This window comes from Rhyacophila brunnea, unplaced genomic scaffold, assembly GCF_057557595.1.
Source record: "Rhyacophila brunnea isolate RB1 unplaced genomic scaffold, BYU_Rbru_1.0 scaffold_14, whole genome shotgun sequence".
In the NCBI taxonomy this organism is placed as follows: Eukaryota; Metazoa; Arthropoda; class Insecta; order Trichoptera; family Rhyacophilidae; genus Rhyacophila; species Rhyacophila brunnea.
Window position 1 is genome coordinate 38,062,104 of NW_028232796.1, and position 24,939 is coordinate 38,087,042.

The 24,939-nt window shown below is 34.3% G+C and overlaps 1 protein-coding gene across 3 annotated transcripts in view; it reads left to right on the top strand.

The window, feature by feature from the left end:
* Positions 1-24,489, top strand: part of nsl1 (non-specific lethal 1) — an 88,085-nt gene extending 63,596 nt beyond the window's left edge. For all 3 annotated transcript variants that reach the window (XM_085942266.1, XM_085942267.1, XM_085942265.1), the window contains 2 exons: positions 20,131-20,514; positions 21,285-24,489. In XM_085942266.1, coding sequence (XP_085798392.1) covers positions 20,131-20,514; positions 21,285-21,647 — 747 coding nt within the window. In that variant the 3' untranslated portion in view covers positions 21,648-24,489. The remainder of the gene's footprint in view (positions 1-20,130; positions 20,515-21,284) is intronic.
* The last annotated feature ends 450 nt before the right edge of the window (positions 24,490-24,939 follow it).

Consider the following 24,939-nt stretch of genomic DNA (forward strand, 5'->3'; position numbering starts at 1 on the left):
GAAGAAAGGCTTTCTGAAGATTAAGTCATTATAATATGAAGGTGGAACTGAACCAAGTTTACTATAGCACCATTTATAAATTATGTTAGTATGACCATTGAATCAATTTAATCATGTAGTTGTTCGCTTTACGTTCGTGAAATTTGTTACACTTCTGACTGTTTAAATATTAGATTTAATTCGCGTGATCCATAGGCGGACCGATGGCTCAAAGGATAAGAGCACTCACCCATACAATGGAAGGTGTGAAGTCTGCTTACCAATTGGTCAACATTTTTTCTGTTAAGTTTATGTATTTTCAATATTGTGTATAATACCTATAATTTTCTTTGGTCAACTTTGCATAATCTACTCTTAATTCATGGAAGCATAGGAATAATTTTACAGTAAAAACCCCCCCATTAATTCGAAATCGATGGGACTACATTGAAAAAAAATATGAAATACAAAATATATGGCAAAAAACGGTTGCAATTTTCTAACATTGCTTCCGATACAATTTCTTTCAGATTAATATCGCCGGTGACCGGAAATCGCTATAAATGAATTTTATGAATTTTAGCAGATATTTCGATTTACAGCGAATTTTGAATTACAGTAAATCCTCGTTAATACGAATTCTACGGGACCGAAAATCGAAAAAAAATTCGAATTACGAATTATGAAATGTATGAGGGAAAAATTGATAATACTAAAATTTTGAAAAAAAAAAATTTTTCATTCATTTTGTTTCCGATCATAGATGTCCCAGCCAAATTTCCGATTCAATTATCTCAAATTAAAATCTGTGCTAAATACCAAGCGTCATTAATCCAATGGAATTGGACCAAAAGAATATATTAACCCATCGCGCCCTATCGGCGCCAATTTGGCGCCGGTGTTACAAGATGCAGGACATGATGAAAATAAAAAAAATTTAATCATATTTTGATTTTTTTTAAAGTTGAAATTACTTATTTATATATGTAGCTATCATTTTATGATGTTAGTTATATACGGTCCGATATATTTTTTAAGAAATATTTGATTTATAAAATCTATTTTTATTTAAATTTGTCAAAATAATGATCAGTTCGGTAGGTATGAGGTGTTTGAGACAGTAATAAACATAAAATGGCCCTCCATCTTCTAAATATCTTGAAGTGTATTATATTTAGCTCCAGTTTTAGTTTATCTTCCTTTTATTATTTACTTCTATCATAGACTTTTTATCTATGTCATTTTGTATAAAAAAAGGCTAAAAAAAACCAAAAAACTATATTTGACATGTTTTTTTCATTCCACTTATACACAAAGATTACTTAAAATGTAAATACTTAATAGAAAAATTCAAAACCTATAAATATTTCAAAGATTTATTTGAATTGAATGAATAATACATGAGTTATATCAATTTTAGTAATCAGTTTGCCTTTTTAAATGATCCTGAAAAATTAAATCTGTCTGCAATGGGTTAAGTTAATGTAGGTAGGTATTTATTAACTTATTTTGAGCTAGAATTGTAAAAATTCCGTAAGAAAAAAGGTTAAATGATGTTCTAAATAGAAAAATAATATGGCTTTTTGGTTTAAGACACCAAAAACATTATTGCCTTCATAACAAGAAAGCTAAGATATATTTATTACACGTTTCTGTTAGGTACTTACCTACAATTCCTTTTTAATTCTCAATAAAGAAATATGTTCATTAAACATATAAAATAAGTTTCATTAACCCGGCACCTGCCTCAAAAATCGTATGACGCACCATAACTACGCATGAATTTCATTATCGTCTTTGTTCTATACTAAAAAAAGCAATAAAAAATATGTCACAGCTCCAGTCGAGAACCCAAAGCCATTAAGATAATTTCGACACACTAAAAAACCGTAATAAATCAGTTATAATATCAGAAACACTCGAACAAACGAATGCTATCCAAATTTGAAAGAACTTACCGCAAGTCGCCATTTTGTAGCAACTAGTTAGAGCTCTGCGCGGTGTGTAATATTTCGACACTTGTGCATACGTTCCCACGAATCGAGCGTTACTAATTTTCAAGTGCATATCGATAAATCACATATTAATGTCTTCGGGTTGAGTCGTAAACAAATATAAAGGGGACCCTTTTAATATATTTAAACTACACAAACACTTCACTTATTGAATATTATTGATAAATTAACACGAACTCACATATTTAAAAAAAAAAACAAATACAATAATAAACCTATTTTAAAATTCTTTAGATGTGTGATATATTTTAAAGCAAGGTGACAGACATAACGCAACATCACACGTTGGGCACATATAGCGAGAGAGTTTTGTTTTTTTTGGATTTTTTTTAGAATTCCCGCATACGAAACATCTTCTTCTAGGCTTATCGGTATTTTGTGTCGGTAAAATGTATTCTGGCAAATGTCCCGTTGCACTTTTGGGCAATAATCGTACGGGATTATCGCTAGTTGACGCTGTCGGCTTAGGCAGGGGTGCATTTGAAATTCTCACACAATATTTGTCCACTAGTTGTTTTATTACACAGAGTTGAAAATCGCCCAATGTTTTTTTGTCAGATTTAATAAATTTATATAAATAAAAAGCATTTAATAAATATAAGTCGATCATGTGGAATGCGACCTTTTTATACCACTTGATCGATTTTCTCATACACGACAAGTTGCTAAGCATCATGTCGGACTTATCTACCGTACCCATATTTTTGTTATAATCTATAACACATTTTGGTTTTTCAATGTTTTCGCCAGTTCTATAGTTCACTTTTCCCGTTGGTCCAAATGATGCATCGTGGAGGGTGGATAGCATGTGAACATCCCTCCTATCGTGCCATTTCAGAGCCAAAAGTGGACTATTGTACTTAGCCTCGGTATCTCCCTTTTTCAGTTTGCTGAACTCTGGCATATCTTTACGATTTTTTCTCACTGTACCGCAAGCATTCGTTTTGTGAGAGTGAAGGTATTTAAAGAGCGCCGGACTGGAATACCAGTTATCACACCATAAGGTGTGACCTTTCCCGATATAGTCTTTCATTAGCGTTGTCACTACCGCACCGGAAATACCGAGATTTTCATTGTCTTGTATGTCAGTCCCTTCCCCACAATAAATTATAAAGTCAATAATATATCCTGTCATTACGTCACACATCACAAACATTTTTATTCCAAATCGATGTCTTTTGGAAGGAATGAATTGTTTAAAAATTAATCTACCCTTAAACACGATTATGCTCTCATCTATGCAAAGATTCTGATACGGTATCATCGTTTCCCTAAAAATTGTTCTTGTGTGTTCTAACAGTAATCTAATTTTAGCTAGTCTATCATTTGAGGCGGTCACACTAGGATCAGAAAAATGAAGCATTTGTAAAATAAGCTGGTATCGATTTCTAGCCATTATTTTCCCAAAAATGTCTGCATGCAGGTAAGGATCGGTACTCCAATGTTCCTCTATCGACGTGTGCTTATTTCGAGTCATCAGCATTGATACGGCAAAAAATGTATACAACTCCGGCACTGACGTGTCTGTCCAATTGTGTGACCGCGATTTCGGTCCGAGGTCTCCCGCACTGTACGAATGGTTAAAAAATGTATTCGTTTGGTTCACTATTTCCGACATTATATTTTTATTCAAAAAATGTTCAAAGAAAAGACATTCGGGAGAGGATTCGTCCAAGTCGTTCGATGTCACGCCAGATCGACAATCATTGAATTCGTGAACTATTGGAATATACGGACCAGTTCTCCATGACCGCAAAAATTCAATTGGCTCGTCAGAGTCCGTATCGTCAACATCATGATCAGTCTCATGTTGTTCCAATTCCTCTTCCGACATGTCATAATCTGAGTCCAATTCCTCATTAGTACGCACATTTTCTTCCTCCATATTTACGCACTATAAAACTATGAAATGTTTTTAAAATGTTTAACTACAGTATTAAGAAACGCCAAATCACAGAAACCATTAAACTCACACACCATAGTTATTGATATCAGTATTAATTTTCACATTCACTAAAATGGGACACGGTAGACAGTACAAAAAGTATTTTAAAAATCGCGATAAAATAAAATCATACGTTCAATAGTTAATCATGCCAGTTTTAATGTGATAAGTACACCAGACAGCAAAAAAAGTATTTATCAACGATTGCGGTAAATATTCAACTTGTATGCGATAAATACAATCCCGCGCAATGGCCCGCTCGGTTGAAAGTCTGTCGTATACTGCGCAGACGCGGCGCGCAGTTCAAACTGATTTCTGTCGACCGGCAAAACTTGGCCGTACGAATTGGTTCGAAACTTTGGTGATTATTTTATATTTAGAACCAATGCTTTTAAAATATGTCATAGGTGGCAGGAGAAGGACAAATCAGGCCAAATTTACGTGAAAAAATCAGTCCCGTATGATAAATATGGACGCGGTGGCATCGATTTATACACATGCGCATTGCGAATTTGGCCGATTTGTACAAGGTGTGTGACATCGGCGCCGGCCGGGTTAATGTTATTCAACCATTATCATTTATTGTTTCTGAGAAAGTAAATAATTCATTTCTAAAATGGTTTAAAAACATCACGGAAAAATTCTCTACTAAGCTTTAGAGGGCTCGCACATCAGAACTCGCCGCATGCGTCTTACGACGTATTCGTCGATGTGACGTCATCGTAAACCAAGAAACAAACGTTATCAAATGGAGCTTCGCAGATTGGCCGATGCAACTGCAACTCTGCGACCCTGCGACATTCGTCTAGTTGCATTGGCCAAAGCCTGCATGTCGATGTCCGGCCAATATCGACTCCGCGCATGCACACAACTGCAGAATCGGGCGAATCGGCCATTTCTCTCCAGACTGTCGCTGCGTTTGGTAGAGCTAGAGCTAGCAGCGCTAGGCAGATGTGCGAGGTTGTGATCGTGCAACATTCGTGCATTTAATTTATGGCCGTCAGGCACACAAGGCGAGTTGTGATGTGCGAGCCAGCTTATTCGATTTTGAATTTTGGCGCCAACTGCCATGATGTCATAGTTTCGTATTTTTTATATTATAAAAAATACGAAACTGTTCTGCAAAAGCATTTATTTGTCTGTATGTAGGTAACAAAAAAAATAAACAAAATAAAAGTAGGTATGTGAATACAATGAACAATGAATTATTGTTTTGAATGAGTGATGTTGGCAATGAGGGTTGTTAAAAATCAGCTTATTTTTATGACAACCCTACCCTCATCAATAAGTAAGTTAATGATGTTTTAAATGCTGTCATATTATCGACTCATTTCATTCTATTTGCATACATAATATGAGGCTCTAATTACAAAAAGCGACAAGTCCACAATTCAATATTTTCTGGAAACAACGTTTTTATGTTTCTAGCTTCAATTATTTGTTTTAAGGCGATGTCTTTGGCCTAAATTTCACATATAATGTGACTTTCACGCCATCTATTTATATTTACAGGCATCTACCATGAATTTCTAAAAATCTGTTACTAAAAACTTTGGTCGATTCCAACCAGATGGCAGTAAGTTACCATAATAAGTTAATAATGAAATTGCCAGATGAAAAAAAACGCTAGACAAAAATTCATTTACATATTATAAGAATATAATATATTCTACTTACTATAATATTATTATATATATATACTTATTCAAATAATTATTATTTTTTTTAAATAAGTACAATATTTTATTATATCGTATTGACATTTTTATGATAGTATATTATAATATATTGTAGGTATATAATTTGATCAAATTCAATTACACAAAAAACGTTGTTTATGGAATTACCTTCACTTATTATAATATAAAAAAGTTCTACTAGTTATTTTGTAATATGTGACAATCTAATTCACTGTGAATTGACACATATAATTTTAAATCGTCTGCCAAGAGTAAAAACTGGATTCCATTGATAACATTGACAATGTCACAAGATTTGATATAATACACGTGATATGATATAAGAAAATAAAATATAATCGCTAAGACACTTCGCTTTCTTCCATTTTTTGTGATGCAAGTGCTTTAATCGTATGTCCAATCACGAGAGTCCTTTTTGCTGTACGGCGTGGGTACGGGGAATTTGAAAAAGAAAGTTAGTAAGCGTCCTTTGTAAACCATGTACGGACCTGTGTAACTAATTGTAAAAACAAAATATGTAATGGACTATAAAGTAACGTTGTCCAACCAAATATTAAAATATATAACGCTAAGACCGCACGAGAAAGACTTAGTGTTTTATTTAATTTTACCAACATATATAAATCCTTTTTTTATCTTTTTTTTGTGAATCCGGGGTTCGATGGACACCTGAGCTAGCCTGGAACCCCGGGTATCTCAATTTCTTATCTCTGAAAACTGCTTGAGATTCATACAGGATAAAAAATGAGATGAATACAAATTGAAATCACCAATGATGGTTATACAATTATCAACTGGCAAGTTTTCAAAGTATGAAAAGAACGAATTATATGCATCGCGAGACGATCGCGGTGGAAAATACACGCAACAGTGAAAAATGACCCATTTCACCGTAATCGAATAATAACGACGTCAATAGCTGCAGCAAAGTGACAGTCAACAACAGATATACTATCTGGTCGGTCGGAGCGTACAGCAATGAGAACGCCACCACCTCTCTGCCCAAAATAAAAATTGCATTATAGTGAATTTTTTTTTAGCTTTATAAGCTGGCGACCCCACAGAAAACCCGTCGCGTTCCGAGGTTGGGAACCCTTGGTCTAAACAGTCATCTCGCTCGAAAGTTTAGCTTTGCCAAGAAAAGTGCTGTTAAAACATAGCACTTATTGTAACAATTACAACAATTGGATACAAACCTTCCTTAGATAGCAGCGGGAAGCGTCTTGCGTACATAGTCTAAGGAATAGACACGCTGGATCCAAACACATGTTTGTGAAAAATTGTTTAGGTTTAGGAATCAGGTTATAGAAAGTATTGAGAATACTAGACGTGTTGAAAATAAATCTTGGTGAATATCTTCACCTTGGAAGTGAATAGAGGTAATCCACACAAAATTCAAAAACGTTTTTATTTGACCAAACAATTTTTGAAATACTTATTGGTTATAATTATTATTATGGTGAAGAAAAATAACTGATTTTTTTACAGGAACATGTATTTCCATCAAATTTGCTAAACAATCTAATACACAAATGACATCCGTGAAGCTCTATTCACTTCCAAGGCGACGATATCAGGAAAACATGTATAATAAATAGTAAAACGCATGCGTAGATTAGAAATGCTTTTTATTATCGCTCAAGTCCGACAATTCTAGGAATATATTCTGGAAGAATTGCCAAAGAAACCAAAATAACCACTAAATAAACTAACTATATATGGTATATAATTATATAAAAAAGTTCCACTAGTTATTTTCATTAAAACATTTTAGAATATAAATCATTGGTTACATTGTATAGCATTGTAAATTAATAATAATTATGAGATATCGTTATAAGCATAGAACACGAAAAATCTGAAAACCATCGTGAAAATCCACGAAACAAGCATGGCATGCATAAACAGCTACAAAAGAAGTTGTTTATTCTAATGAAGTATATATAATAAGCAATATTATTGAAGTTAACCCACGAGCCATCACGTGGCCCTACATTGGTTGATGTGAAGCATCTAGTTCAGTTTTAGGCTGGGAATGCCCTAGGAAAAGATACCCAGGACTAAGGTTGCTACGCTCAAAGTGAGCTCTGACTGAGTTTAAAGAAGTTACTTTCTAATGCAAAGTTCCGGGGAAAGAAGAGCGCAAGGAAATTATTAAAATAAAAATAATTCTATTGTTTATATAAAAAAATAATGAAGCTAATCATACGAACAGCAAAAATTACGTGTAGAGATCTTCACGCCCGCAGTAAGACGCCGCAAATTTTTTAAATGCAGGATAATTGGCCTTAGTAGCAACCAAGTCGGACGGCCCGATGGGCCCAACAGCTAGTTGGACCGACCTGAGCATCTCCTCCCGTTCGGGAGCACATTCTAAGACATTCCCAGAGGATGTGGTTGGCATCCTGAATTACCCCTCCGCATGGACATGTCGGACGGCTTACAAGTCCAAGCTCAAAGAGCTTGCCAGCGAACCCACCGTGTCCAATCACAAATTGATCGGTGTGATGGTCAGGAGTCAGATATTTGGTTATCTCCAATCGCCATTTAATGTCTGGAAAAAATTAAAATGTGTGCCGGCCCTTGGTTGATTCATTCCACCGTCACTGCCAGGTCTTCTATGCCGCGTCAAGCGTCAATAGACGTATAGTCAGGTTACTTTTTCAGCAACAAGGTATTCAGGGCAAGGTGAAAGTCACCAACAACGGCCTCCTCACCTTTGAGGAGCTTCGTTGACGGACCGCTGACCTGTATGTGCAGGTCAAGTGGAAGAATGCGGCCAGGACCGGAAGCGCGTCCGTTGAAGTTGATCGGTAGGCCTTTGTGATTTCTAAGAGCGCACTACGTAGTCTATCAGTTTTATGGATACGCGAAATTCCATGTCCAAATGTCAAGGAAAACTATGACATATTGCGAGAATTATATCAGAAGTCAACATAAATTACTTTTTTATTTTCTTCGCTTTAGTTTGCAAATTATTTAATATAAACTCAGGTTCGCGAATTCTCATACCCCGTTGGATACGGCTATCAGCTAATTCTGGAAGAAGGCAATCATTATAAAAACTTATCAAACGCGGTAGAACACGTGTCTCAAACTGTGGATCTGGCAAAAGTCGTATGATTTCGATTCCACTGTCGGCATATACAATTAAATCACAGTATTCCTTCTTCGCAATGTACAACTGTCCCTGTATTTGAAACCAATAATTATGTGATTCTTTTAAGTGAAGTACGGAGTTCACAATAGTTAAACATAATATATTGTTTTGTAATGCTGCCTCTAAAATTGGTTTGGAACCGATGGACGGAAGACATTTAACTTCTATCAACCCATTTTCCCCAATTAAACCGTCGGGGCTTGCTCCTAAAAATGGGAATTCCGTTCTTACAAAAAGACCACAAGGCATAACAGTGACTTTGTTTTTTGCTTCATATAAGGCAATAGCAGTGCGTTCATTCTTCCTGCCATACATTATATCCTTTGTCACAATATCACTTGGGAAAAGCATATTTTTAACAGTATTATGCCGTGGTGTCGTATTTCTCATTTTGAAAATATTCCCAAACTTAGATGCTGTCAAACGTTTATGCCTGGCATCAATCCACAAATAATTTTCACTTTGCCCTACTGTCGCCAACTGCAATTGCTTACAATCTGTATCGCAAGAAACCCCAGCCTGTAAAGATTCCATAATTTCTTTCATTTTCTCCTGTAAGTCCAACTGTGGAATATCTGAATCGGCAGCATGCGGGCCATATTCACAGTCAGCTTGGTTGCTTACAGGGACAGTTGGTTTTTTATACCTGGAAGTTAAATCTAAACGTCTCGCCTTAAGACGATTTTGACGATTTAGCCGACTAATAACAACACTTTTAATTATTCGACTAGGAGACATACCGGTTATATTTTTATGCATACCTAAAATATGTGCTGACCCCAGCGAATGAGCTAGTCCAGCACCATAACATCTACCCTTATAACTACTGCCTCTGGAGAAATCAACTCTTTTTCCACCTGTCAATTTGCTCACCAATGACATATAATTTTCTGCCGAGTTTGTGGTAACATTCGTTACCAGTCTATCAGCTTTTTGAATTATTCCGTCTAGATGGAGGCGTATACCTTTCATCATCAAAGATTTTTCCAAATATGGTACATTGTTTATATCAGGATGTGTCTTCTTGCAGTAATCTGCACGGCACTCAGAGTGTTCGCCAAATACATGATTGGGTCCATTTTTCAAATCCAACTTTAACTGAGTGATATTGCCTTCGCATCGTTTTATAGCGCATCGTGCAGCACTTTTGAGACGTTTAATCTCCTTCCGCAATAAACTTCGGCTTTTCGTATCGTATTTTACGTTATTAACCATCGTATAAAGTTTGCTAGTGTAGCATTTGACCATGTGATTCGCGCATTCCATTTTTTTAATTTTATACCCAAACGGTGCTCTCTCACGCACCCTAGCAAATACACTTGAATCACCATCCCCTATTAAAAATTTTACCCATAATTGATGTTTGTCAAAAATATAATTTAGTCCCTCAACTACAATGGTTTGCTCCATGCCTGTCGATGGTCCAGAAAAAGATATATTACACTCATGTTTCTTAGCTGGTTTTTTTTCATTGGCTGCGATGGTACAAATGTGGCAATATTTGTTCTTAACACCTAGGTAAAGAAGTTTTCCTGTTCGTTTTCCGATGATGCATGCCACTCCGGATTTGGCAGAAAAACTATGGCCATAACTCCTTCTTGACCAACCTCCGTCAACAATGACCGTTATATAGGGGTGTTTTTCATCAATTTCATTATTTTCTATAGCCAACTGTTTCTCGATCTCTATATCCTTCGACATTTGATCACACAAATGAGTTTTCCATGACTGGCCAACTTTTTTTTCATGCCTTTGGAACGTTCCCGAAGACATGAATGGAATTCCCACAATACCGCATAATTCCTGTGCCTGACTGTAACCAATCCCGATATTTAAAGATCCCCAAACAAATGATGTATTAATCGTAGACGTTTGGGGTTCAGTTAATACTGACGCTGTTTTCTCACAACACCTGCATTCAAAATGCAATGTTGACTTAATACCGTCTCTTGTTTCTCTTTTTAGGACCATTTTTCCTCCAGTGCATTTTAACGGATGACTAAAGACTTGTTCCATCTGTTTAAACAGGTATCCAATGTCGACGATGCGTCTGCCAGAAGGCATAGAGCTCTGGATGTCTTCGTCGACACAATTGTACTCAACGACTAAAGGTGGTAGATTGTCCGAATCATCTGTGATGGTTATATCCAAATCATTATATATTACCGGAACAGGTTCGATAACCGATGGTTTAGGTCCAGTCGTTTTCGAATACGTTTTCAATTTTTTCGGCCAACAGCTCTGAATGTCTTCACAACTCTCAAGTCTTACACAATAATTGTGCTCATCTGTCAATACTGGAAGATTGTCTGGGTCATCCGAGATGGATACATCACTATTTATCACCGGAATTGGTTCACAAGCAACGGCTGTGTTGGGTGATACTAACTTCCGTTTCCTAAAGTATTCATCACGACTTTCCATCAATATTTTGGTGGTTTTAGATAGTTTTGTATTTTTTCTAGTGTAGGACTTATATTTTTTAACACTTACACATGGCACATCCATAATTATTAATAAAATATAGGTACTAGATCAATATGTAACAAAGATTTATATTCACTTATCACACACCTCTGGTATTCACTATTTAATTAAACTACACTGAATATGAGATGTAATTTAAACACTCACAATATAATTTATCACAACAATATCACGTAATTTGCACTGAGTAACATAAATTATATAAAAATGCATAAAACAAGAATAACAACACGCCAAACGTCAGTAGCTACAACATAACCTAATAAAATAATTTTGGTTGCAGAAAATCATACAATGTGTGATTTCTTCACCAAAAATCAATCAATAATCACACGACCTACTTAGTAACGAAAATGTTACTGATTAGTCAATTAATTTATAATTAATTACAATTATTACAATTAATTAATAAAAAGAAAAAATTGATTGGCGGTTGGCGAAAACGCGTGGTGATTATTGATGGTGCTGCCATGTCAAAATGCGAGATTTGTTTATTTTTATCATAAATAATGGTATAAAATAGTTGTAATTTAAGCAAATACTAATTGAAAATAATTTTCAGTATCAAATTTTGAATATAGGCAGGTTCCTACGTATATTAAGTAAATATTGTAATTTTAATTTGTTAAGTTATTTTTATTCATATGGCAATTTCGCATAGAAGTTTAACACAAACTGATTTTTGCAAATCTTCAGAGAAAAATGTTACCTTTTGTCTTGTCTATGTGTGAGTTTCATTTTCAACGTCATGTTATGGTTGTGTGTGTATTTTGTATGAAGGTATTTTGTTTCCAAATAATTCCACGACGGCAGCACTATACGGCCAAGCGTCGGCTAAGTGTTGTCAGCATGTTGCCAATTCGAGCAATTATTATGGTTTCGATTTCTATCGATTCGTTAATATACAAAAATACAAGATTAAATTTAAATAACTGCCGTAAAAATTAATAAATAATATTTTTAATAGAAACGCTAAGCGTTATTCGCGATAAATTGCGTGTAAGCCGAGATTTTTCGATTTTAATTGCGTGCTTTCTAACCTCTAAATCGATGTTTTTTAAATTTGAAAAAAGAGATATAAGGATATAATAAATTCCAATTTTCGCTTAGCGTTTCCCTGGGTAATAGATTTACGTACATTTTTATCGTAATTTTGATAATAAATCTTATGTCATTCATTCTTACCACCCGATAGAAATGTACCGAATTTGACACTTATTTTTGGTATATAGAACTCCATGATACTTCTTAATTTTTTATTTTATTTTTCTCATTACTTTTGAATATATATTTACCGATTAATAAACTTTTCTAGCTATTTTTCGATAACAACTTTACCTAGAGACATCACCTTAACACGAGATTTTTTTTTCTGTTGTATTCTTTGTCGAAATTAGACCCAAATGGCAATTTGTTTCAGCTGATAAACTCTTAAATGTAATAAATATAGGCAAAATAAAATTGGACTTAGCGCTACTTGTACTTCACTTTTTAATTTATCACGCATAAGGCACATATTTCCGTGGCACTGTCATAAGTTTACCAGATGCTACAGCATGGGAGATGCCCTTTTCAATATTGAACGGTCCCTTATTGGTTGACTTAAACACGCGCGAAATCAACCAAGCTTTAAATAATATGAAAAACGGACTTGGCGCTTTTTGTAATAAATCGAGACTCAAATATTTTTGTAACTTTTGAAAGTATTTCTCCATGCTCACGAAAAGTTGTAATTGCAATTTCTAATGATCACAGTTGCATGTTTCATTATATAATAAACGATCACATATTACTTTGAGGCATTTGTACATGTTATCTAAAAATAAAACGGAAAAAAACGAAGTATAAAACAAATAAGTTCACACAATACCCTAAATTCGGCCCATCATACTTCACTGCACATACCATTTAAGGTGGGGCTGTGCTTATATTGCTAAAGGCTTAATTACATTGGCAGACGCGCAGACCCAACCCGATCCAAAAACCGTCGTGGACAACGTTTTAACACTATTTGCAATTACACGCAACGATTCAATCGCGTTGTCCTTGCTTTTGATTGGTTTAAAATAAACATAGTGTTGCTATTATTAAAAATATAGGTTGACCGCAAACTAGATATTTCTTAGATTGGTGGCTACACTGAACGCATTCCCGCGCAATTTTACGTCAAAAAAACTGAGCTGTCAAACCTAGCGAGCATCTGTTAAAATTTACGCGGCTGTTTGACATTTATAAAAAGTTTTATATACTCATTGTTAATTTACATAATTAATGAATAACTGGGCGAGCTTGAATCTCCAAACCAATCGATTAAGACTAATTTTAGCGAGTATGGCTATATTTCAACTGGCTCAGGCGGTCAGGACTCGCCGTAAACGAAAACACTGGGTCAAAAGTTGGCTAACTGAAGAACAGCGTGATCGCCATTGAATATAGCGGGTTTTATACGTTCCACACTATATCTTTGGCGTGTATTAATTCGATGAGGACTGTGTCCTCGGTGCTACTCCATATATTTTTTTGAGTTTTCGCCATCTTGTAGTTGTTCAGTTGTTGAAATCCTCAAATCGACCAGTAGAATGAAATGAACGACCGTTTGCATGACTCGCGAGCAGGCGCTTATTCGGCTATTTTCGTACGCTTTCGGCAATCTTCGCTTGATAATGAATGGATCGCATGACGGAATAATAGAAAATTTTCCACTTCTGCCCCGATCGCTCACGATCCTTGAAAACCATAGAGAATAGAGTTTGACAGTCGTGGCAGACTTTGAGCTTAAGCTAGCGGTTTCCAACCTTTATGCTACTACGCCTCCCCGAAGAAATTTTTTTTTTCCGCGCCACCCTTACCTTTTATTGTTTTAATAGATTAAATAATATAGAATCGTTTTAAATAATAAAAACTTTATTATAAAAAAAAACTGAAAACTACAATTAACAGAATAATAACAAGGTTTAACTATAACATACACATACGTGTAGATTTATTTTTTATAAAAAAATATTTTTAAACATTTAAACCAACTACATCTATCGCATAAAAATTAAATTCAAAGAAAAAATTCTATGGGCTTATCAACATATTCAGAATGTAGAGTTTCATGGTGCCGTTTTAATTTGACTGGTCTCATACTATCTGAAGCCAAAACTTTCGAACACAACAAACACATTGGTTTTTCCAAGCCATCTATACTAACACTAGTGAATCCTAATGATAAATAGGATGAACTGTATTGTCTTTTCTTGGGAGCTTTACTTCCTTGTTCTATTTCGGTTTTATTCCCACTAGTATCAGCATCTTTTCTCTTACAACCACTCAAAAATGTATCCATTCCACTAAAAAATATTTTATTATTATATTATATTAAAGAAATCACGTCAAAAACAATTTAAAAAAACAATATCACACCCTGCCTACACGCTTCAGTTGACACTTTAGCTACGAGTGACATTTAAATTTGAGGTTATTGTTTTCATGCAACCAGCGGTCGTTTTGTGCATTACCGAAACAGAGCGTTTGCAAAAGCGCCATTTTTAAATTTCTCCGCTCCAAATATTTTTTAATAGGATTTAAATATATGAGGCGCCGAGTGCCAAAGGAGCTCAAGCGCCAACTTTACGATTTTTGACATTTGAATGTAGGTTTTTTCTATAAATCGATATGTATCATGCCACAAAGTCTTATCGCTTAAATAATTATAGATATTTTACAATAGAGATTTATTTTCTGTGGCATAATTGTTTTGGTCGTTATGTCGGCACGCCACAGAAGCTTATCCGCCATTATACTATGGAGAGCGCGAGACCAAAACAGCTGTCAGATTTGTCTTATTGAATATACGTTCTCAACAGTGAAAAAAACTAAAAATGAGCTCAAGAAGGATTAGAAAAATAGTTTCGATGTGTGTTAAACCTGTAAACGAGGAAAATTGCGGTAAATTTAACATATTTTATCCGTTTTTCTTTCACATACGCTGTTGTTTAAAATATTTTAGATTACTTTTGAAATATGGTTATTAACGTCATTTTAGTAATTATGTCTACTAAACTTTTACTTCCACGAAGGAAAATAACTCTTATTTCTAATTACATCTTGTTTTATATCTAATTACGATTGATATACACTTAAAAAAGTATTTAAAAAATCACCCGAATCCTTGAGAAAAAATGATGGTGTTAAATTTGAATAATGATTTTGTTATTTTGGAGTAACGATTTGATTTAGTATTATTAATAATATTGGGTATATAGACGGTTATTACAAAAAAAACAATCCAAAGGTTTTCAAATCATTGCTGTAATCGCAAAAACGTATTTAATATTATAAGGCAAATTTTATGCCAAACAAACTCATGTAACAATCATAACAAATTTGACCATTTTTTCAGTGTTTATTTGGCATAATAAAATTTATTTATATCAAAATGTTTTTTTATTGCTATCCAAACCCTTACATTAAAACATTTTTTTAAATGATTTATTTTTTTAAATTAATGCCGTTATTTGAATTTGAAAATGTTTATGCCACAGAAGCTTATGCAGCAAAAAAAAGTATTAAGTGCCACCTTTTTTCATTTTTCTATTTGCCAAAGAGGCTCAAACACCATTTTTTTTGGAATCCAATACATATTTTTCATTAAATATTATTGCAAATAATACTTCGATTTTTTTAAATTTGCTTTGCTTAAAAAATAATTGTCCATTTCAACAATCAAGTTTAAAATTTAAAAAATAAATTCACTGAAAACTTGTCGGCCATTTTGTAGCACTTTTGTTAAATGGTGCTTGAGCTCCTTTGGCGCTCGGCGCCTCATATGTATTATGTATTATATATTAAAATAAACATTCATGCACTGAATTTTCACTGTTACGTTAAGATATGAAGTTTTATTTATTTGTAGATATTATGGTATAAAAATTAATTTATTAAAAAAATTTGGCGCCTCCCCTGGCAATAGATCGCGCCTCCCAGGTTGGAAACCGCTGGCTTAAGCAATAAATCATCTACCATATGTCAAACAAAGCTGGAGTTCTGAAATGTAGCAGACTTTTTCCAATAATAAATATGATTTTTTCAATTTGTGGAATGATGTTGCATTGTCGTCTGGGTCAAAAACCATTTCATATTACGAATTTCGAATTATCAGTATGGTTTTATATGAAAATAATATTCAGGGGACTTTTTTTTCGTGATATTTTCGAATTATGAAGAATTTCGAATTATCTGTGTTCATATAAACAGGGTTTTACTGTAGTTTTATTGTGATCTTTATTATAACTGTATAATATTTTAATGACTGACATTTAGAAACCATAATAAAAAGTGCTATCACCTGTAAGGTGTTATTTCTTAATCTACCAAGGTGTTTATTCAAAATATGAAACCTTGATAATTTTGTCTGCCAGTGGGAGTCCAATGCATACTGAATAGGATTCTCATGTTTGTCACCTGCTGTCCTTTAAAGTTTTTATTAAAATACACCATTTGAAGTGCACTTGTAGTGATGCCAACCGTACTATAATTATAGTATTTGTGCTATAATTTTGGCCCGCGTACTATGTACGACAGTGGTTTCCAAACTCAATAAGGATGTGAGCTACTTTCAGAAATTGAAATTGTCTGGCGAGCTACTTTTACATAATCCTCCTTTATAATTTTTTATCATCGTCCGTTATCGTACCATACATAATATTATATTACTTAAAATAAATTAGGATATCGAACTTCCAATAAAACATAAAATGCGTACTGTAATTATCTTAATTAGTATATTATATTAATAGTGTATTATAGTTAATATTTATAATTAATTAATAGCGTATTATAATTATACCAGTAGCTCGCGAGCGACCGTTTGCCGATCGATCACTGATGTACGAAATAGAAGTCCGAAAATACTATAATTTTGAAAATTCTGAAAATAACCTCGCTATAGAATTTATCTAAAAAAGCCCTTGTTAATTACAAGATGTGTAATTTTTGTCTAAAAAAGTCTCTTTAATCACCATAGGTGTAAAAACAGAATTACTTACTTGATTTTGTCAGTAGGAATTTATCTAAAAAAAGCTCACGTTAATTATTGTTTAAAAAAAGGTCTCATTAATCCCTCTACGTATAATTTTTTGAAAAATGCAGAAAAGTATTGGTCATTCAACGAGTACTATATTTTTTGCTGAAATACTATGATTTTGAAGGCCCTGTACTTTAATTCCAATTTGAAAATATGGCAACATTGGTGCTCTTGAATATTTGCATTGGGCTTTTGGTTTTAGTTCAGTTCTTCAATGTTACCTCGACTGTTGTGGCGCTCTAAGTGCTTTACCCATGCAACCATTTCAACAGCCGATAATGCGTAGCCGTATGTTATATACATTATGTCGTTTATTGCGGGGTATTGTGATTTTTTTTACATCCATGATTTTGTCCATTGCATTTTGATTAATTCGCTGCATCACAATCATGGTCATTATTTAAATACAGATTTAGCTTTTGCGTTTAGTGTCATGATAATTTACAAAATTGGTTATTATTATTCTCCACATATTATATACAGTATACACAGTACTCTCTCAGTAATCTGCCACCCCAAAAACCAGACAAGTGTCAAATTAGTGAAAGAGGCGGATTATAGTGCATACATTCAAAATAGGGTAAAAATTAAAACAGGTATTTTGTAAATATTTGTTTTTTTTTTGAGAAATTTGTACTAGCAAATTACAGTGTTATTTATAATCAAAATCAAGTATTTACTAAATTATACATATTTATAAACTTAAGTTTATTAACTAAATATTAAACAATAAATCACTTGACACAACCAGTTGATCAGTGAGGCAGATATTCTTGAATGGCTTAGGATTCCTGGCTTTCCCTATGACCACAAGCTTCAGTTTGTGTGTCCCGGTTGCATTGGAGCACGGCATAATTGTGATGCGGTCCTTGTGAGAAGTTTCCAAAATAAACCCGTCTCATCTGCGTTGTATACTTGTACGCGGCAGACTACTGAATTTGACAATCAAATACCGGCTAACTATAGAGCTTGATTTTCTGCTTTCAACTAGTAAAGAAACCGGCGGATTATAGTAGTTGTCGGATAATCGAGCTACGGATTACTGAGATTGTATTTGTATATTTAAAATAATCGATTTACGTTAGTAAAATCCCATTTAAAGCAATATTATAAGTACGTCCAAAGATGTAATTTTTTTATGAGAGACGTTCTGTTCCAGTTAAAAAAAAAAGTTGCACTTTTGTAACATTGTTTCTGATACAATTTCTTTCAGATTAATATCGGTGGTCACTATAATGGTTCATTCATGGAAATTAGTGGAAATCGCTATAAATATATTTCATGAATTTTAACAGATATTTCGATTTACACCGAATTTTGAATTAATCATTTAAGTATTACCTGGTTTCACTGTACTTTTTTCAATGGAATTCAAAGCTTTTTAATAAATATCTCACAATGACACATGTATAATTTTTGCATGTAGTTTTATTGTCCTTTTGATTATAATTGTACAATATTTTAATGACATTGACATAAAAAGTGCCATCACCTGTATGGTGTTAATTCTTAATCCACCAAGGTGTGTATTCGAAATATGAAACCTTAATAGTTATGTCTGCCGGCTCATTAAAGTTTTCATTAAAATATACCATTTGAAGTGCTTTTGAATATTTGCATTAGGCTTTTGGTTTTAGTTCATTTCTTTGTGTTACCTGGACTGTTGTGACGCTCTAACTAATTTACGCTTTGAAGATTGTGTGTAACCATTTCAACAGTCGATAATGCATGTATTATATAAATTATATCATTTATTTCTGGATATTGTGATTTTTATTGCATTATTGATTTTGTCCACTGCATCTGGATTAATTCGCTGCATCACAGTAATGATCATTAGGTATACAGATTCAGTTTTTGCTTTTGGTGTCATGATAATTTACAAAATTGGTTGTCTTATTATTCTCTGCAGTTTTTCACTCACATAATGTTTTTTTTGGTACAAGTATGGGGAAGCCAGCGGCAAACACATTTTGAAAATAGCCGATATGCTGGATTATTTGTTAGGTTGGGTTAGTTTATGTTAGATTAAGTTAGGTTAGGTTAGGTTTGGTTTGGTTTTCATTCTTGAATTCATGAATTTTGCCAAAATCGGCTCTGACAATTAGCGTGGTTCCCGCCTGCTTCCCCATAACCGACTTGTACCTAGAAATAATTATTTTTTAAGTGGTCTAGTCATTTATATATTATATTATATGCCCTTGAAAAAAATTCTACGCCATAAGCATTAGAGAAAACCTCTACTAGACTGTAAGCTCAGCTTGTAAAATATATGAAGATTTTTAACTGAAATTCTAAATTCCATAGATTATTATAATTGCCCGTGAATGTTTTTGATTTTGGAGAATTTGCCGATGCTATTTGTCAAATGGCTTCCCCATATGGAATTGAATTGTAATTATTTACGTGTTGGTGGATTCTGCAGAACGTATTGCACATATTGTGAAGATATTTAGTGAATATTTAGATTGACAATCACAAATATAACACATAATATATTGTTCACATCGAAAAGTTAAAAAGCTGCAAAGAAGCACTTACATAATATGAATATGTGTACTAATTAAGGCGCTAAGTACCAAAAAGTAGTATTGCCTGTGGTTACATAATACTGAGTCAAAAATTGCACTTTATTCATTGACATGTTTTGATACTTTTTTAATGCTTTTTTTTTATATTCTCAAACTTTGATCCACTCATGTGTTTCTTCGTGTAGTTTTACTATCATCACTGATTATTGTAGATACAATTTAATGAAATATTCTTCTTTACAGATGGACGAGACTTCGATGACCAGCGAGAGTGGAACGCATCCTCAAACTCCCATCTTCCCTCTCTCTCCGCAGTCAGTCCCTCTCCCCCCCACATCTGCACAGCAATCGCCAACTGCTATCCTCCCCAATCTCGCGCCTTCGACGTCATTGTCCTCCCCCCTTTCGCCACGGTCTCCGGTTAGCATGGCTGTCGATAGCATTACGGTGGTCAGCAATGCGGCTACTACCTCGGCTGTCAATTCTATTGTTAACGTCGCAAGCGCGGGGGCGTCTTCATCTGTTGGCGGTGTGGAAGAGGGTTCTACCGCTACTGTAGGTCAGGCGCCTCCTCTGCTGAGTGCAGTTCCAGCGAGTAAACGTCGTGCCACTGATGAAATATTTGAGGTATGTCGTATAAATTCGTATAGTTCTGCTGTACTCTGTAGAGGCCTATACGTGTGTGGAAATTTGTACGTATTGCAGTTGGCCGTATCTCACTTCACCGTTAGATGTTGTATCGGAAATATAGGGTCGTATACATAGTATTAACATCAAGTTCATGTCTAAATAAATCTTGCAAAATATGTAAAAAAAAAAACACTGGAATACAATGGAAAGTAAATTAGAAATAAAATCATTGTATAATTTATGTGCCTGCAATGCTTCAAAAACAATGTGATTTTTAAAAATCTCAATGGTATACTGCCATCTCTTTCATGTAAAACAGCTCACGGTAAACTGTGCTATGTCAAAATGTATTACGTACAATTTAATAATGTAACCAGACCCATATACTTCTTTTCTATTAGAAGTGAACATAGGAATGTACTTTATATTTTATAGTTACGTTCTGCTGTAACAGAGCATTTGAAGTTCGAATTCATCGATTGAATTTCTTTCATGCTAGATTGTATTATAATCATATTGGGAGATTTTTAGAAAAGTAGTTTTTGCACACAACATTGGAGCATTTAGAAGCCATGTCATCAAACATGTATTTCACGGTGTTTTAAATAGTTATTTTTTTCTACGATAATCTCAATATGTAGTTTAAATTTTATTTAAAAATGTCACAAAAAGGATTAATTAAGGATTGATTTCGAAGTCCACAAAATGGACCCGCAGACCCAGCAATCTGCATTTTTAAATCGTCATGTTTTTCTTCACTTCAACAGATAGTGGCGCCATTCTCTCCGCGCATGTTCCCGCTAAATGATGAAGTGTACAATCGAATGCTGACAGAGATGCCCGAGGACCATCCGCTGTCTCTGGCCGACACGGATGCGCGCCGCCATCCCTCCCCCGCCCACTCCCCCGCCCACTCCCCTGCCCGCTCTCCCGCGAACTCCCACTCGGGAACACATGTATCCGACAGCGAGAGCAACAGCGGCCATGCCTTCCTGCCCCCCCCGGTCCGCCTCGTAGACGCCAATAACTCCAGCTACGAAGACGACTCGTGCTCCATTCCGCCCGAAGAGGATCCAAACGATCCCGAGTGGAATGCGGCCGCCGGCTCTGAGAAGCTGCACCACAGATAAAAAGATCTGCGGCTGATTATCAACGTTCCACCTCGCTTGCTAACCGTATAGTCTCATTTAGTAATTTATTATTGTAAGAGTTTAAACTAATCGATTAAACAGTTAATTGTTCTAATCGGTGCAAATAATAAGTAATGTCTGATATTTTCTATGTTATCTCTCTTTCAAACACTAATATCATCTACTGCTGGAGAAGAACTCTCCAAAATGATTCTACTCCTTTCAGTTCCATGTGCATTACGTTGCCACGTATTTGTACAGAACTCAATTCTTTTAATATTCTACTCTTGGTGCTGTCCTAAATATTGAAGGTTGGCGACCGAATTGCAGTACATCACCTTATCACTGGCCAGTAGTAGAGGTTGCATACCCAAAAATATCTCTCATATCTTTCCCTGTATTGTGGAAAAAATGGCGTGATGCAGCTTTTCAGAGTTTGACGGTAGCTTTCATTTTTCTTGATTCGTCTCTATTCAAATAATGAAGACAAATGATTGTTTTCTTTACACAAATAATTATAATGTAATCAGCAATTCGGTAAAGGAATGGTTTGTTGGTAATATGTACGATACATGTTCCAATTGAGTTATTGTCGCTTATGCATTATTTAATTTCCATTATATTATGTATATGACTACAAGTGTTTGGAATTAAATATATATAATATCAAAAGAAACATTGCTTTTATTACCGGAAACCAAACTCGAGAGAACATTAAATTTTATTTTGTCACGGTGACATTTGGAAGTTTTAAATTTGAATGTCCTTTCAATTTACTATCCCTGTATCCACACTATAAATATTTTGAATAATTGGTGAAAGACAAGAAACTAATTTAATAAATTAAGAAAGTTTTTTTTTATTCGGCAATCTCAACTATTGTCTATTGAATCAAGCGAGGTAGAATTAATTACTACATATAGTTGTTTTTGATATATCTTTTATGTATGTACATATAAAATATAACTGTTTAAATGTATAATATGCCTTGAATAAAAATTCAGGACTGTTAAGAAATATTAATGTGCTTATTTGATTTCTTTAATATGGACAAAGCATGTCTGTGTTTCTATCGAGATAACGAAATTCCTTTACTGACTTTCATACTTATTAAGGGACTGCCAAGATGTCAATAATATCAAAACATGAAATGAGTTGGTAGTTGAAAATTATAAAACTTAAATTATTGAATAAATTTTAACATTATGAAATTAACCGTCGTGTTCTGTCATGGAAACTTTACAAATACAAATCTTTCTTCAGACGACAGTACAAACTGTTGAAATTTTAGTTTTATATGTATGGTTGAAATTCAAAACATGAAAACAAAGGACAAACCCTCTACAAATTGGCTAATATTTGGGAGTTTTATAGATTCTTTATTGCATAGACATGATTTAGAAAATATTTGAGGATTAATTTTTACAGATGCAAAAATCTTATACAGAGGTATTCAATACAAATCTAATTTTTGGTCTTTTGAGTCTTTTTAACATAAACTGACTAAATGATTGTGATGTTTTGATATTTTAGACTCATTGCTGAAGCCGTTCTCAAAAAATAAGTGTACTGTTGGGGTTTCGACTGCAAACGGTGCTCCATGGCCACAAATTTTACTTCGAGATCAAGATACTGTGCCGGAACAAGCTGTAGTTTTTGCGCTTGGTGAAGGTCATCGAAATACACCGGAACCATGACACGTTATGTTTCAAAGATCCAATATCTGATCTGGTATCTCTGGCCACAGCTAAAGCCGCATTTAGACCAATCAAGCGAATGTTTGTTCTTGCCCGACTTCAGCGAAATTCTTATGCTCACTCAACAAAAAGCGTTCAATCAATTGAATTTCGCTGGAGTGGGGGAAGAACAAACATTCGCTTGCTTGGTCTAAATGCGGCTTAACACAGTAAACAGACATTATTTTACTCTTAGTAATGCGCTGTCAGCTACACTGAATACATTTTGACAGACTTCAGTTTTCACTTTACTATATTATGTCTTGAGGATGGTCTCTGCAGTGAGCTTGAACTATCAGAGAAAACACATGGTGACGACTTTAAAATCAAATTCAATAACAACCAATCATGAAAGTCTCAAACAATGTATGATTGTATAGGTCTCTCAGCCAGAATTGGTGCGAACACAGATACGAATGATTGTGTGTATTGGTGCATTTCTGAGGCAACGGGCATTGCACAACGTCTGCGAGAAACATCTGTTTGTCTTGCTTACACTTAATTATTGCGCTTATAGCGAAAAGAGGACAACATGCTATCGATTTAAAAATTTGATACATCCTTTTTGTAAACAATGCGTCTGTGTGAGTATTGCTTCGCCTCAACTCTAGTTATAGTTAACACATCTATAATGTTGTCAATCGTCATTTTGACATATTATTACATGTATTGGCATAATTTTCACAGTTTGCCACACTCATTCTCATGTGAACCGTGTATTCTAAAGTTGGTAGCCACGATAAGTATGAAGGCAGTATCTCGACGCATGACCGGATAAAAAAAATTCACTTACTATATATATTAGGTTCCGATGATTGATGATTTAGCGGAGTTGGTAATATTCATAAATCGTAAGTGGCTTATATATGTTGTTCTGTTGTCGTAATTTATGTAAGATTACGAAACGTTACGATAAGTTACGAAACAAAAAAAAAGTATATATTATATTCATTATTACGACAAAGGTCAGTAGCGTATATTTAGAATTAAGCAAAGATGGATCAGCACATATTTCCATGTATCGGTTTAAAGTAACGTATGATTAATTTAGCCTCAAGATGGGTTATTAAAAAGTTAGGCATAACATATTTTCTTTGTCATATAAATGTCTTAAGAAGAAAAAAAAACTACATTTTTATCAATGTTTATTTTTAAAAATGTTGGAAAAAAATAATGTCATTTATTACTTCTGTTGTAATATTTAACTATTCTATAACCAACATGATGTCATGACTCCGATTTCATAGAACTGTATGTAGTGTGAAGGACGGAAGTCAGGGTTGGGACATAAATATGTAGGCTATGAGTACATACATACAAATTTAATGCAATCACAACTCGTTGGTTTCATCAAAGTTGAAATCCACGAATCTCATGTCACACACGGCATATTATTACATTTTCTTATTCAAAAAATTGTTTGATCCTTTCAAAATTCAATTGTTGCAACCATAGAATAACAAAAGTAGATAATGGCTTGATGTGTATTCCTTTATGAGACTTGTGAAACCTGTTCTTTTTGTACACACACATGCAGAGAGGTGGTGTATACCCAC